This window comes from Eretmochelys imbricata, chromosome 9 (assembly GCF_965152235.1).
Source record: "Eretmochelys imbricata isolate rEreImb1 chromosome 9, rEreImb1.hap1, whole genome shotgun sequence".
NCBI classification, from domain to species: Eukaryota; Metazoa; Chordata; order Testudines; family Cheloniidae; genus Eretmochelys; species Eretmochelys imbricata.
In genome coordinates this window covers 42,664,362-42,678,357 of record NC_135580.1, presented here as the reverse complement: position 1 = coordinate 42,678,357, position 13,996 = coordinate 42,664,362, and the positions used below count along the sequence as shown (strand labels likewise).

Genomic DNA, 13,996 nt, shown 5'->3' with positions numbered 1-13,996 from the left:
TACCCAACATGTGTACAGCCATCTTAGGGTTCTGATACTACCCACCTCCAGCTCTCATCTTTTAGGACGTGTTGGGGGTGCAGAACAAAATGGAGGGGGTGGAGCTGGAACACACTGTGTCTGGCAGTCTCCACCTGACAGAGGGTTGTAGCCAATGGGAATAGATCAGAGCAGCCTGGGGGAATCTCTATTTTCAAAAGTGGTGCCCTAAACTGCTCTAATCTATATGGGCAGCAAGTCTGATGTAGAACTGGCTCTGGATCAAGGACCCACAATCAGCTCCCTTGCTCCATGCACCCACACAGCAGAAATTGGCATAGCAGAGAATCCGCCCTCAGACATCTATCGTGAGAAATATTATCTTGTTTTAATCTCAATTTTTCAGTCCCCTGAGAGCAGGTTATCAACTGGAAAGATTTTAGCACTCGTTTCCTTTCTGTGCCACGTGTATAGGCATAAGATCAATTCGAAAGATCTAATTTTAAACGGACTCAGTTCTTCATGAAGTTTGATATTTGTACTTTTAATATATATCACTGCCTAATTTGCTCATGTTCTTTACATGAGGTGCTAGAATACAAGATGATATTATTCGCCAAATAGCACATTAGTCAAGGAATGTGAACTGATGAGTGTTATCTGACTGGCTATCGAGTTAGATGAAAATGAAAAGCAAGTGAATTGTAAAATTTATTTCATAAATAACACATTATTCATCAACTACATGATTGACAAACAGTATCCAGCTGCTCTTGTCCTTACGATGGACCTGGTCCAACTCGCATTCAAGTCAGTGCCATTTTTTCCATTGATTTCAAGGGATGCTAGATCTGAAGCGCTAGAATCTTTGGCCTCAGTTCAACTTCCACTGGGTTTGTGAGGTGGCAGCTGAGCTGTAATGTGGCCATTGTTCACTATTTTTGTCTTCACTTCTTATAAACCTGTTACTGGGAGCATTCAGTCTCTCTCAGTGACTCAGATTTGCTGGGGGGCAGGCAGCGAGAGAAGGGTATGTAGCCATTCATTTTTTAATTGTTCGTTGTCAGTGGTGCTAACTGCATTTAGCAGCTGTTATACAGCACTAAACCCTGATATAGTTGAAACTGGTTAAGATTTGGGGGAGGAAGGAGGAGCCATTTATACACGACGTGGTGACAGATGTTGTCACTTCCTGAATTATTACTGGAATTGGGTTTTGATTTTCTGCATGTTAACTAAGCCATAAAGATGTTCACCTGCCCCTTTTCTGCACTGTAGACTTCTGCTGCATTGAAAACTAGTAGTGCCTTCTGTAAGCATGTAATGTTAGCTGCATTTTCTCCATCCCTGCCAGACAGTTACACACCATTGAATTTCATTGACTGAAAATGGTGGGGCCCAATCCTGAACACGTAAACATCTTTAATTCATCATATTTAGGAAGGAGAACCACACACATGTCAAGGAAAGTGTAATGTTTATTAAAAGTACTAGATGAAGCACAAAATTTAAATATTTTTATAAAGAAAGGTCAACCAAAAACCTTTAAAAACTGAAGGGAATGCAACTGGGAACACTGGCCAAATGTTGCTGTCTCTGCACCTGTCTCCTTGCCCTCCTCCTGAAAGGGCATGTGATGGGGGAAAATCACTCTTGGGGAAAGCTGGGTATGTCTTCTGCAAGGGGTTTGGGAGGGTGGGCACTTGGGGGGCTCCAGGACTCTCAGAGACTCATCAGTCCCCTCCTTGGATGCTCAGTGGAGTCCTCCTGCAAGGGATTTTGGATGCCGGTGGAGGGGTGAGGTCCCGAGGGCCCTGTTCTCCTCCCAGTCCCTCGGGGGGCAGGTGGAGTCCTTGAAAGAGGATCTTTTAGTTCAGTAGCACTCTAGGCAGCAGCTAGAGGGGGAGGTGGCATTTCATGGGCAGGTTCAGTGGCCTCAGCAGCAGGTAGACCCTGAACTCATTCGGCCACCAGTTCAATGAGCCTCTCCATTACAGAATGCTCCTGTTCCCTGTGGCTTTCCTCCTGCTCTAGGAACTGGTTTATCTTCCTGCTGAAGAGCCCAATCTTCCAGTACCCAGAGAAATTCAAACTGCTTCTCATTTCTCCTGTCCATCCCTATAAGCAGCTCTTCCAGGTCCTTCTCCATCTGCCTCTACCATCTCTGGGTTGCTGCTCCTGTCTACCTGGTGGCATGGTTCCCCTCTCAGGTGCCAAAGGTCCTGCCAACTCTAAGAGAAGGGTAACATTATTTTTTTGCCTTTGGAAGAACCCAAGAAATCTCCCCAGATAACATAACTTTGCTGTTGTTGGCCACAATATGGATACTTTTCAGCATTCCAGGAATGTAACTGTTCGAATATCCTTGGTTCTCAGATAACATGAGTAAGGAGCAGAGGCTACTAATGGTAAGAAAAATGTACTAATGTGTTTAAAAATTTTAAATGTTCATTGCGGGGAAGGGTGGCACTTCCTTAGAGGGGCTATGTTACCAGGCCTTTTATGCTATTGGACAGTCCACCAGGAGACTGAGATGTTGCAATTCTTAATTTGTAGGTGATTTGCCATCCAGTGGAATTCACAGAGCCAAGTTAACTGGTAGGCCCTCGGATGTGGGAGACCTATTTTTGAAATCCTTGTTCAGCCTGATTTGGAGAAGGGGCTTGGGTCTCCTGTATCCTTGGTGAGTACTATACCAGAAGGCTCTACGGTCAATCTCTTTGCCTCAATGAATATTTCATCATTCCTACAAAGTGGAACAGCTTCAACAGGAGAGACTGAGAGATCAACCCCAGAATATCCTACAGCCCAGTGGTGAGGGCACACACATGAGACCTGCATTCAAATCCCTGGTGTAAGGTAGGCAGAGTGGGGATTTGAACCTCCCACATCTGAAATTAGGCGCTCTAACCCCTGGATATTGTGTTTTCTGAGGAACAAATATGCTGTCCCACTCCAAAAATTCCTGCTCTGGTCTTCCTTGGCTGTCATTTGTGCAGGTTAGACATGTTCAGACCCTGCAGGTGAGATAGGTGGGCAAACGTGTAGTTGAAGAATCCCACTGAGGCTTAGGCATGAGCTATGGCACCAAACAGCTCAGTGTCATCAAGGTTTAAGCAGTTTGGTGCAAGCCTACCATCGGAAACCTCGGTGCCTAGGAGACTTTACTGGTAGAAATTCAGGCGCCAAGGGAATTTAGGCTTCCAGGGTTAGGTCTTAGCTGAGCAGGAGTTTTGAGGATCTCAACAGCACCTAAAGTGGCAATTAAGATGCCTACGGCCCTTGATGGATACAGCACTGAGTCTGCTTTAAAAAAAAAAATCAATGCATTTGAAGACTTTGTTTAATTGATGCTAGATACAGGGTAGGATTTTCAAACACCCATAAGTGAATCAGGAGCATAAATCCAATTGAAAAGTGTGTCTTTCTTTCTTCCACTATTTATTGAGGAAGTTTTAACAGGTTTACAAATCCTTACCATGTAAATATCAGAAACAAAGCAATCATTACAAGTTAGTTTTTGTTTAAAGAGAGATTATACGGGAATATGGTCTGCAGATCTTCCTATTTAACAAAGATGTATTGATGCTCACTCTATAATGTGGTAACACCCATGTTGGTTTTTAATGATTTTATTAAATTGAGTCAATCTTTGTATGCACATATTTAACAGACCAGATATGGCTATCAAATGTTAATAATAATAAAAATGAACAGGTGTGCTGTATTTGTTTGTTTTGCGGGTGAATGTGCAGTAAAAGCTGTGCTATCCAGCCTTATACCAACAGGAAAGCTCTATAAATCAGCATTGCTAATCTTCATAGAAAGTCTGGTTAACAGTCTGATTGGTGCAGGGCCGGCAGACTCCCTACCTGGCTCTGTGCGGCTCCCCAGAAGCAGTGACATGTCCCTGCTGTTCCTAGGTAGAGGAACAGCCACGAGGGGTTCAGAGTGTGGGAAGAGGTGTGGCGCTGGGGGTTGGGGTGTGGGATGGGGTGTGGGGCATGGGCTCTGGGAGGGAGTTTGGGTGCGGGATGGGGCACGGGACAGGTTTCAGGGTGCTGGGTTCAGGGGGCGCTCACCTTGGGCAGCTCCCTGCAAGCGGCAACCTGTCCATGGTGCTCCTAGGCGGCAGAGGCGCAGGAGGCAGCTCTGCGCGCTGCTTCCACCCACAGGCACCGCCCCCACTGTTCCCACTGGCCGCAGTTCCCGGCCAATTGAAGCTGCAGAGCCAGCACCCGGGGCAAGGCAGGGGCAGCGCACAGAGTCGCTTGCAGCGCCTTGGCCTAGGAGCAGCAGGGACAGGTCACTACTTGTGGGGAGCCGCCCGAGGTGAGCACCCCCTGGATCCGGCATCTCAAAACCCCTCCCGTGCCCCTGCCCTGAGCCTCATCCCACACCCAAACTTCCTCCCATAGCCCACTCCCCACGTCCCTTCCTGTGCCCCAAAGCCCAGCTCTGCACCCCGCCCCCCTTCACCCAAACTCCCTCCCTCTTAGTTAAATGGAATTTGTCACTTACTGGCACCCCCCATTCCCCCAACTTGCTGGATAAAAATGTTTTTACTGTACTTTGAGTATTGAATAAAAGGTAACCAAATATCTAAGTATCCCTCTATTTTTCTGTCTACTATTTGTAATAGACAGATTATTTAGTCTGCAGAAGAGAAGAATGAGGGTGGGATTTGATAGCTGTTTTCAACTACCTGAAAGGGTGTTCCAATGAGGATGGGGGAGGGATAGCTCAGTGGTTTGAGCATTGGCCTGCTAAACCCAGGGTTGTGAGTTCAATCCTTGAGGGGGCCATTTAGGGATCTGGGGCAAAAATTGGGGATTGGTCCTGCTTTGAGCAGGGGGGTTGGACTAGATTACCTCCTGAAGTCTCTTCCAACCCTGATATTCTATGATGGATCTAGACTGTTCTCAGTGGTACCAGATGACAGAACAAGGAGTAATGATGTCAAGTTGCAGTGGGAGAGGTTTAGGTTGGATATTAGGAAAAACTTTTTCACTAGGAGGGTGGTGAACCACTGGAATGGGTTACCTAGGGAGGTGGTGGAATCTCCTTCCTTAGAGGTTTTTAAGGTCAGGCTTGACAAAGCTCTGGCTGGGATGATTTAGTTGGGGATTGGTCTGCCTTTGAGCTAGGAGTTGGACTAGATGACCTCCTGAGGTCCCTTCCAATCCTGACATTCTATGATATTTTCCAAAATGTGTAAATACGTTAATTCTTCTCTAACCACAACTTCCCATATTGTTTTAAACCATGATTGGCCTCTTTTTCTAAAAAACACTGGGGTGCTTTTGAAAACCCCATCCATCCACTGCTTCCTTGTCCAATAAGTCAAGTTGAATCATAAGAGGAATTACTGCTAAGCCATCAGCAGAGGCCACTCTACAAAGATGAACAGGAAGATGCAAATTCAATTCTTGAGGAAGATGCAATGCTCTTAGAAATACTGAGCAAGCCAATGAGGCTTTCTCACTCCAGAGAGGACAGAGCCATTAAGCAACCATGAGATTTTTTTTGGTGCTCTGAGTACCAGGTGATGTCAGCTGGAACAAAGTCTGAGTCTATTAATTGTTGTGTTGAAGCTTTTATTGTGGAGTGAAGTGATAATTGTTTTGTGGAAGCTAAGCCAACAGGTAACTTTTCATTCATTCATGATTATTTTTACTTTGTTTTCATTTTTGCACTGCAGTTTATTTCCTTGCTTCTCATTACTGTCAGGAACTAGATATATGGCAGGGTACATACAATTTGTTTTTAAGAGGTTTGTGTAATCAGTGTAATAAACAGGCAGCAATCAACTAACTCTTTGAATTATATTACACTGGTCAGACATCTCGGGAGTTTTGACTTAATGTACTTTGTTTCTTCCTGTAATTTTATTCTGTGTGCTTTTAGTCTCAAGTGTCTTCCAGGTGTGATGACTGGGAGAATATCACACACAATTTACAGTCAGTATTCAATAGTACAGCTGGTTAGGGATTTTCTGACAAAATGTGTTTTGAAACGGAAATTTTCATTTTTTTAAAATTCTACATTACTTTACATTTCAAAATTTTAGTTAATTTGTACATAACAAAAAAAGGTTAACCAATTTTTAAAAGGTCAAAATTGAAACAAAATGGTAAAAAAATTCAAAATCTCAAAGGAAAACCATTTTCCACCTGGTTTCTCTCAATAGCATTTTTAGCTGAATAGGCTTCAGCCATGTTTGCTCCCCTTTTATGTTTGCTTACCTGGACTATTCCAGCAATCCAGTTTTACTAGCAGAAAGTAAAACAATGAAATATTAATGAAGTATAAATTTTACCTTCACTTTCTGAGCATGCAGACCATAACCTGACTGCAAGATTTACACTTATACAATGAGGGAGCAAAGCAATAGTATGTGACCAATAACACCACTGCAACATACTTCAGATTTGGAATTTCATTTTTTTAATAGCAACCAAGAAAGGAAAAAGAATTAATGAATCATGTGTCTGATAATAGTGAATAATGAATACAGCTGGAGAACATGTCAGGCTGCTGGTGGACATTTTATGAACAAAATAAGGAAATGACATTTGTTGCTGAAATTATTCATTAAGAATGAGTCACTCAATTATAATCCTGCCAGTGTTAAATCAGCTTGTTTCAGGTCAAACTGCGATTTTATTCTGAAAATAACTTCATCTGGAAGAGAGGATTTGGGGCTATGAATAATAATTTTGTCAAAAGTGCGCAGCATAGCTCTTTGAACATCACTCAGACCTGCTGTGCTGTTACTTAGATTGTCAAATGCCTGAGCCTTTTACACTGATGCACTCATGGTCAGTCTGTAAACGCTCCATAAACTGCTCCCCAGGTGAACCTGGTATATAGTGTCTAACCTCCCATAGCTCTAGTCAGGTATAAGATTGTCTCCTGCTTTGACTAGGATTTCTCTTTTGACAAATCATACTCCAAAACCCTGGTGAGATATAAAGACCATCTCAAATTATCAGACTTTTGCAGCAACTCAAACTCAAGCAGCTCTTGAAATGTTGATGGTCATTGGAGATGGTCTTTCTATTTACAAATGAAATGTGCTTATCTACAGGCTGACCAGGTGTGAAAAACAGAATGTTTGTCTCATGGGGCAGGGCTCTATTAGTGGAGGTTAGGGAGGTATGAACAGAAGGTATTGGGCTGCATGGAAGAGGAGGGAGCCACCAGAAGGTGAAAAATTGCTGCCCATTTCTCAATGATATTTTCTATGCTTTTGTCTTCTATTTTTCTTTCTTCTCTCCCCTCCCACTTGCCACTGTCTGTCCCTTTTCCCTCCCTGTCTCTTCTCCTCATAGATCCCCTCACACTCACTCTATGTGGCAGGTTTGCTCTTTCCGTCTGTCACATCCACCTTCAGAGCCAAATCCTTGACCCCCATTCCAGCCCTCTTGTGCTGCCCACAGCGGAGAAATTTTCAGCCACCATAGCATCTATATGTAGTGAGGCTGGTTTTATGTTCAGTTTGGCTATGTTAACCTTGCGGTGGCATGTTTATTTTAGGTCCCTTGTCATCATAGTGTCATGAGAATCAGTAAAGCCCTAAATCCTCTGATGAGAAACAGGCTGTCTTCTGTGCAGTAATAACCATTATCCCTTCTGCCTCAAACTCACTTCCCTTTCTCCAGCTGGTCCAAACTCCATTTAAAGTTACAGCCTATTTATCATAGCACCTAGAAGCCTCTAGTTATGGGCGAGGGCCCTACTGTGCCTCTTTGACAGGCTCCTTTCTTTGGAGCCTGCTGCATCCCCAGGCTTTGTAGGAGGACAGTAGGTGTTCCACCCTGATCATCTGCCTCACCAGCTGCAGGACCTTGCCCAGTATATTGAATGGGAGTAACGCCAGAGCAATGGGAAACTGCTGTCCCCTAGGGCACGGACTGGTCCTACTAAAAAATATCTGACAGCTGCTGTCCCAGTTCATGTCTGGCATTGTATGTTGTCCTGGCCAGACTCTGAGGCAAGCTACCACCCAGGAGGGCGGTGGTGGTAACTAGTACAGATAAATCTGTCTTCTCTTGGACTGCTTACCCTCCAATGTCAGCATAGCAGTTATGCCTGTTAGACCCCTCCAGACCTTCAGCATTTAGCCCAGCCCCAGAGCCCCACAGGAAGTGTTGGCTTCACTAATAGCCACTTGTTAAAGAGGAAATTAGCAGGGTTGAGGCCTGTCATGTTTGCACTAAATGACCTATTCTGAATCCACTCAGAGTATGCCTACACAGCAAAGAAAAATCCGCATCTGGCCCATGGCAGCCAACTCAGGCTCGCAGGGCTTGGACTGTGGAGCTGTTTCATTGCTATGTAGACTTCCAGGCTGGAGCCCAGGTGCTCGGACTTTGCAGGGTGTGTTTTTTTTGCAGTGTAAACATACCCTTGCTGCCTTCCTCTTCACTGCAATGACTCCAGCGGGGGTAGGGGGGGGCCTCAGATACTCTGCTTCAACAGTAAAGTCACTTTTTGTGAAATTTGAGGGAACCATGTCACATGTACTGACTTCCTCCCCTCAACATTCATTACTTGTTAATTTGCAATGGGTCTAGTATTATTTAATGTATATCAGTGAGGTTCTACTGCATTATGTGACTGCAGATCTATAGTAAACATCATGATGTTATCAGACAAATAGCTGTAAAAACACTTGCTTTGCATGATAAGGTAAGCTTTAGGGCAGTGGTTCTCAAACTAGGGCCGCTGCTTGTTCAGGGAAAGCCCCTGGCGGGCCGGGCTGCTTTGTTTACCTGCCGCATCCGCAGATTCGGCTGATCGTGGCTCCCACTGGACGCGTTTCGCCGCTCCAGGCCGATGGGGGCTGCAGGAAGTGGCGCGGGCCGAGGGTTGTGCTGGCCGCCCTTCCTGCAGCCCCCATTGGCCTGGAGCGGCAAACCGCGGCCATTGGGAGCCGCGATCAGCCGAACCTGTGGATACAGCAGGTAAACAAACCAGCCCGGCCCGCCAGGGGCTTTCCCTGAACAAGCAGCGGCCCTAGTTTGAGAACCAGTGCTTTTGGGGACCTCCTCCAGAAAAGCACAAAAGCAAAATTTCAATGAAAGAGAGGGACCATATGCAAAATTCAGAATAGAGTCCTGCCAATATCCAAGATAGTAGGAGCAGGATTGATTGATTTAAATCAGTGATTTAGATCACTGATTTTAAACATGATTTAAAGTCAGCAAACAGAAAACCTTGATTTAAATAATCAATTTTTAATCTTGTTTTGCATTTGTACTGAGTTACTCTCCTAAAGAAAGCTTGAGTCTCATTGTTGATATAATTTGGTACTTTGTTTTGCTAAACAGGCGAAAACACTATAATTATACACATTTATTTAAGCATAGTTTAGCATAATTCTGAGTTTTATTGTTACATTCTTTTATGTTTTAAAATGGTGAATGATTCATTTCTTATTGACGAGATGATCAATTTTTTATTTGTGATTTGTGTCACGCTACATTTGGAAGCAAATTGGAAACCAATTAAAATAGCAGAAAAACAGCATTTTAAAATTTGTTTTACTAGTTACATAAAACTACTTTGTGTGCTGGAGCAATAAGAAAATATTTTTTTGCCCAAACATGTTTTGCATTTAAAACTCACTGATTTATTAAACAAAAGAAGAATTATCTGCAGTCAGTGAATTTTGAATGGATTGTTTCTGGTCACCACATGCTTCAAGGTTTCAGAATTAGTAGATCTCATCCTCTCATGCCTCATTTTTATTGATAGGTTAGAGGAGGAAAACAAGCTTTCCTGCTTTTTTCAACTCCCAATCACTTTCTCAATTTTGAATGAACTAGGCAATGAACTGAACTAGTTGATTAAACTGAAACAAAGAAAATTATTCTCTCGGAACCTGCAGAAGAGGCTGTTACTGTCCAAAGCTGATTTAGCATTTCAACATACCCGGGTCCAGGGGCTTAATCCACCAATTCATGCTTTCATTTTCTTTAAAACTTCAGCAGCAAACATGTGCTACTTGAATCTTTTTTTAATTTAATTTAAATTTACTATGGTATAGTACAGGGGTGGGCAAACTACGGCCTGTGGGCCAGATCCGGCCCACCAGCTGTTTTAATCTGGCCCTCGAACTCCCACGGGGGAGCAGGGTCTGGTGCTTGCCCAGCTCTGGTGCTCCAGCCGGGAGCAGGGTTGGGGGCCGCTCTGCATGGCTCCCAGAAGCAGCAGCATCGCCTCTCTCTGGCTCCTATGAGTAGGGGCAGCCAGGGCACTCTGCTCTGCACTCTGGCCCCACCCCAAGCACCGCCCCCGCAACTCCCATTGGCCGGGAACTGCGGCCAATGGGAACTGCAGGGGCAGTGCCTGCGGACAGGGCAGTGTGCAGCAAAGCCACCTGGCCATGCCTCCACGTAGGAGCTGGAGAGGGGACATGTGGCTGCTTCCAGGAGCCGCTTGAGGTAAGCACTGCCCAGAGCCTGCACCCCTAAGCCTCCCCTTGTGCCCCAACCCCCCTTCCCCAGCCGTGATCTTCCTCCCGCCCTACAAACCCCTCCATCCCAGCCCGGAGCACCCTCCTGCACCCCAAACCTCTCATCCCCAGCCCCACCCCAGAGCCTGCACCCTCAGCCGGAGCCCTCACCCACACACACACACCACCCTCTCCACCCCAGCCCGGAATCCCCTCCCTCAATCTGAACTCTTAATTTCTGGCCCCACCCCAGAGCCCACACCCCCAGCCAGAGTTCTCACCCCATCCCACACCCCTACACGAATTTTGTGAGCATTCATGGCCCGCCATACAATTTCTATACCCAGATGTGGCCCTTGGGCCAAAAAGTTTGCCCACCCCGGTGTAGTATAAAATTATACTAAATTTAAAATAAAAAATATACTAATTTAAATTTACTATACTATGGTATAAAATTACACTAAATGTAGGCCTTGGCATAGGTTCTCATAAATTTAAATTTAATTTTAATAGGTTTATTTTTTAAAATAAAAACATATAACTTTAAAGTTTAAAGTATTTTTTTAAAAATCCAACTTTTTTAATCATTGATTTTTATGCACTCTGATTCAGTCATGGGGCTGTTGAGGGACCAGAGGAATGTAGGGAGGCCATTGCTGCCCTATTGGGAGGGGAAATCTTATAGGGAATGTTTATCAGACAATTTGGCAAGAGGGTGCAGTGGGTCAAATAAGAGATGAGCTTTCGTTTTTAATGAAAAGAATCGTGTTTGTTATATTTCAGGTCTTTGAAACCTCGTTCTATAGCAGAGGTGCATCGTAATGACAAACTCAACAAACTGCAACAACAGTCTAAAATTGAGTTACAATGTTCAGCTCGTTCAAGTCATTATTTATGCCACAATTTTCCCTTTTGGAGCCATATTTAATGTCCTTGCCTTGTGGGTGTTCTGCTGCAAACTGAAAAAATGGACAGAAACCAGGGTGTACATGATCAACTTGGTCATTGCAGACTGTTCTGTAGTCTGCACCTTGCCTTTCACAATTTACTTCCTCTGGAATGATTGGCATCGTGACACGCTGTGCTTAACTATACAGTCTATATATTTAATAAATATGTCCATGAGCATCTACATTATCACTGTCATCTCAGTCGACCGATACATTGCCATAAAGTTTCCTCTGAAGGCAAAGAGTTTAAGGTCACCATGGAAGGCTGCTCTTATTTGTGGGCTTCTTTGGGTATCAACGATAACTGGTCTGATCGTAAAACAAAGGAGAAATGAACGTTTTTGCTTTCAAAAGCTTTCTACAAAACCATCAACCGGTTTTCTATATCTCTTCATCTTCATTTTTTTAATTCCACTAATAATAGTGTGCTTTTGTTCCATGCACATCATCAGGAGTCTTAAAAAAAAGATTATCTCCAATTCACACAAAAATAAGCTAATCGAGAAAGCTATCTATATTGTTTCTGCAAATATGATTGTATTTATAGTGTGCTTTTTACCTGTCCAAATTGGGATGCTTGCTAGGTTTGTGATGGAAAAAAATTTAGTTAACTGTCTTGCAATCCAGAAGATTAGAACTTTTATTACTGTTTCCACATGTATAGCAAATTCTAACTGCTGCATGGATGCCATTTGCTACTATTTTGTGGCCAAGGAATTTCAAGAAGCTTCTTTCTTTCATAAGCCCAAATCTCATCACTCTGAGACAAAGCAAACCCCCACCTCTCAGTTGAGGACATTCGAAATGCTGGTATAAAAATATTGCAACACCAAAGCCAGAAGTAATAAGAGAAGCAATGGGCTTATCAAGCGTGGAATATTCATAGCTGTGTTTAATCTATGAAAATAAAATCACCACATACCACGCTGTTGTTAATTTTAACATGGTTTCCTGTATATACACAGCATTAAACAAGTAACTGCTGTGACTGTACTGTAATGCAAACATTGATGCATGAACTTTTCCAGCTTGACATCTTCTATTTGCTATCTTTCTGTCATGAATATAAATGAAAAGAATTCAGCTTCCTTCTGTCAATTTAATTTAACAGGATTGCATTAAATTGAGAGAAGAATACAGATACATTTTCTTTTGTTGAAGTTTTGAGAGAAATTCAGAGATCATTAATGCTATAGATATGGGAGAAAGGAGTATTAGCAAGCATTATATACCCTCACCCGCAGCTGGAACCTGCACCCCTGCCCCAGCCCTGATCCCCCTCTGAACCCCTCAGTCCCAGCCCAGAGCACCCTCCTACACCCCAAACTCTCCAGCCCCGTCCCAGGGCCCACACCCCCCAACATAGGAAAGAGACCCTGTGATGTGGTGTCCACCCCACACAGGACTGGAAGGGGCTAGGTGGCCAGGTAGCGCTATTAGCTCCACAGGCTGCACCTGGAGGGAGTGCCAGGGAGCAGGGAATTAATTGCAAGGAGGTTCAGCTATGCAGGAATAGAGGGGGCCTATAAAGCTAGGAAGCTGGAAACAGACAAGGGTTGCTGCTGGGAAAGGGCAGTCACTCCCTGGGAAGAGGGTTTGGACCTGGTACACCCAGGGGAAGGAGGGGAATCAGGAGTTCTAGGAAGCAGTTCAGGGAAGGAACAGTGAGGGCTGGGAGAGGAAAGCCCCAAACTTCTGGGTTGAAGGTCCCTGGACTGGAACCCAGGGTAGCAGAGGGCCCAGGTTCCCCTACCTGCCACTGGGGAAGTGGCACTGGCAGAGCAGTGAACGGGGAGACTGCCTGAGTCAATGTGGGAGTGAGAGAGGATTTGAAGGACTGTACCCCGAAAGGGGAGTGTAGGGAGCCAGGGTGGCTCCCCCCCGAACCAGAGCGTAAAGAGCCACCCTCTGGGCCTGAGTGGGCGGGGCCAGGCCAAGCTTCCGCCAATCCCCGGAAGGGGAGGGGTGGGACAGGAAGTACAAAGTGCGGGGCCCTTTGCCCAGTGAGGAGAGCACCAGGGAGGGAGACAGACACAGGCTGCTCCCTCGCGATCCTGCTGCTGACCCAGGCGAAGCCCTGGGCAAGGAGGAGCCTGACCGGGGGGAAGGCCTGTGGCAACCAGGGCTGCCGGCCGCTGAATACCCAGAGGACCTGGAGGGGCCTGACTGCAGCCCGGGCCAGCGTGAGTCCGATACTGAGGGGGAGCGGGGGTGGCCCGCAGCGGAATACCCAGAGGAACCGGAGCTGCCCGCAGCGGATTACCCGGAGGAGATGGAGGATCCGGAGCTGCCCGCAGCGGATTACCCGGAGGAGATGGAGGGACTGGAGCGACCCGCCTGAAAGAGACCAGGTAGGAAGTAGCTCAGGGGCCCAACTACACCGTGGGCTCGGTGTGTTTGGTCAGTGGGTGCAGATTGCCCCGCTGACCCTGCGGCGGGACCTTTGCCTCCTGCCACTGTCAGGGCCTGGGCTGGAACGCAGTGGAGTTGGGTGGGCCTGCGTTCCCCTACCCCGGGGCTCCCCTGCCCGAGGGGCGCGCTACTGACTCTGGCCGGGGCTCCCCTGCCCGAGGGGCGCGCTACTGACTCTGGCCGGGGCTCCCCT

At 45.6% G+C, this 13,996-nt stretch overlaps 1 protein-coding gene across 1 annotated transcript; it reads left to right on the top strand.

Moving 5' to 3' along the window:
- Window positions 1-5,487: 5,487 nt before the first annotated feature.
- GPR35 (G protein-coupled receptor 35) lies at window positions 5,488-12,471 on the top strand. Its single transcript, XM_077826727.1, has 2 exons — window positions 5,488-5,624; window positions 11,225-12,471. Exon 2 carries the CDS (start codon window positions 11,263-11,265, stop codon window positions 12,205-12,207), a length of 945 nt encoding a protein of 314 aa, XP_077682853.1. The 5' UTR covers window positions 5,488-5,624; window positions 11,225-11,262; the 3' UTR covers window positions 12,208-12,471.
- The last annotated feature ends 1,525 nt before the right edge of the window (window positions 12,472-13,996 follow it).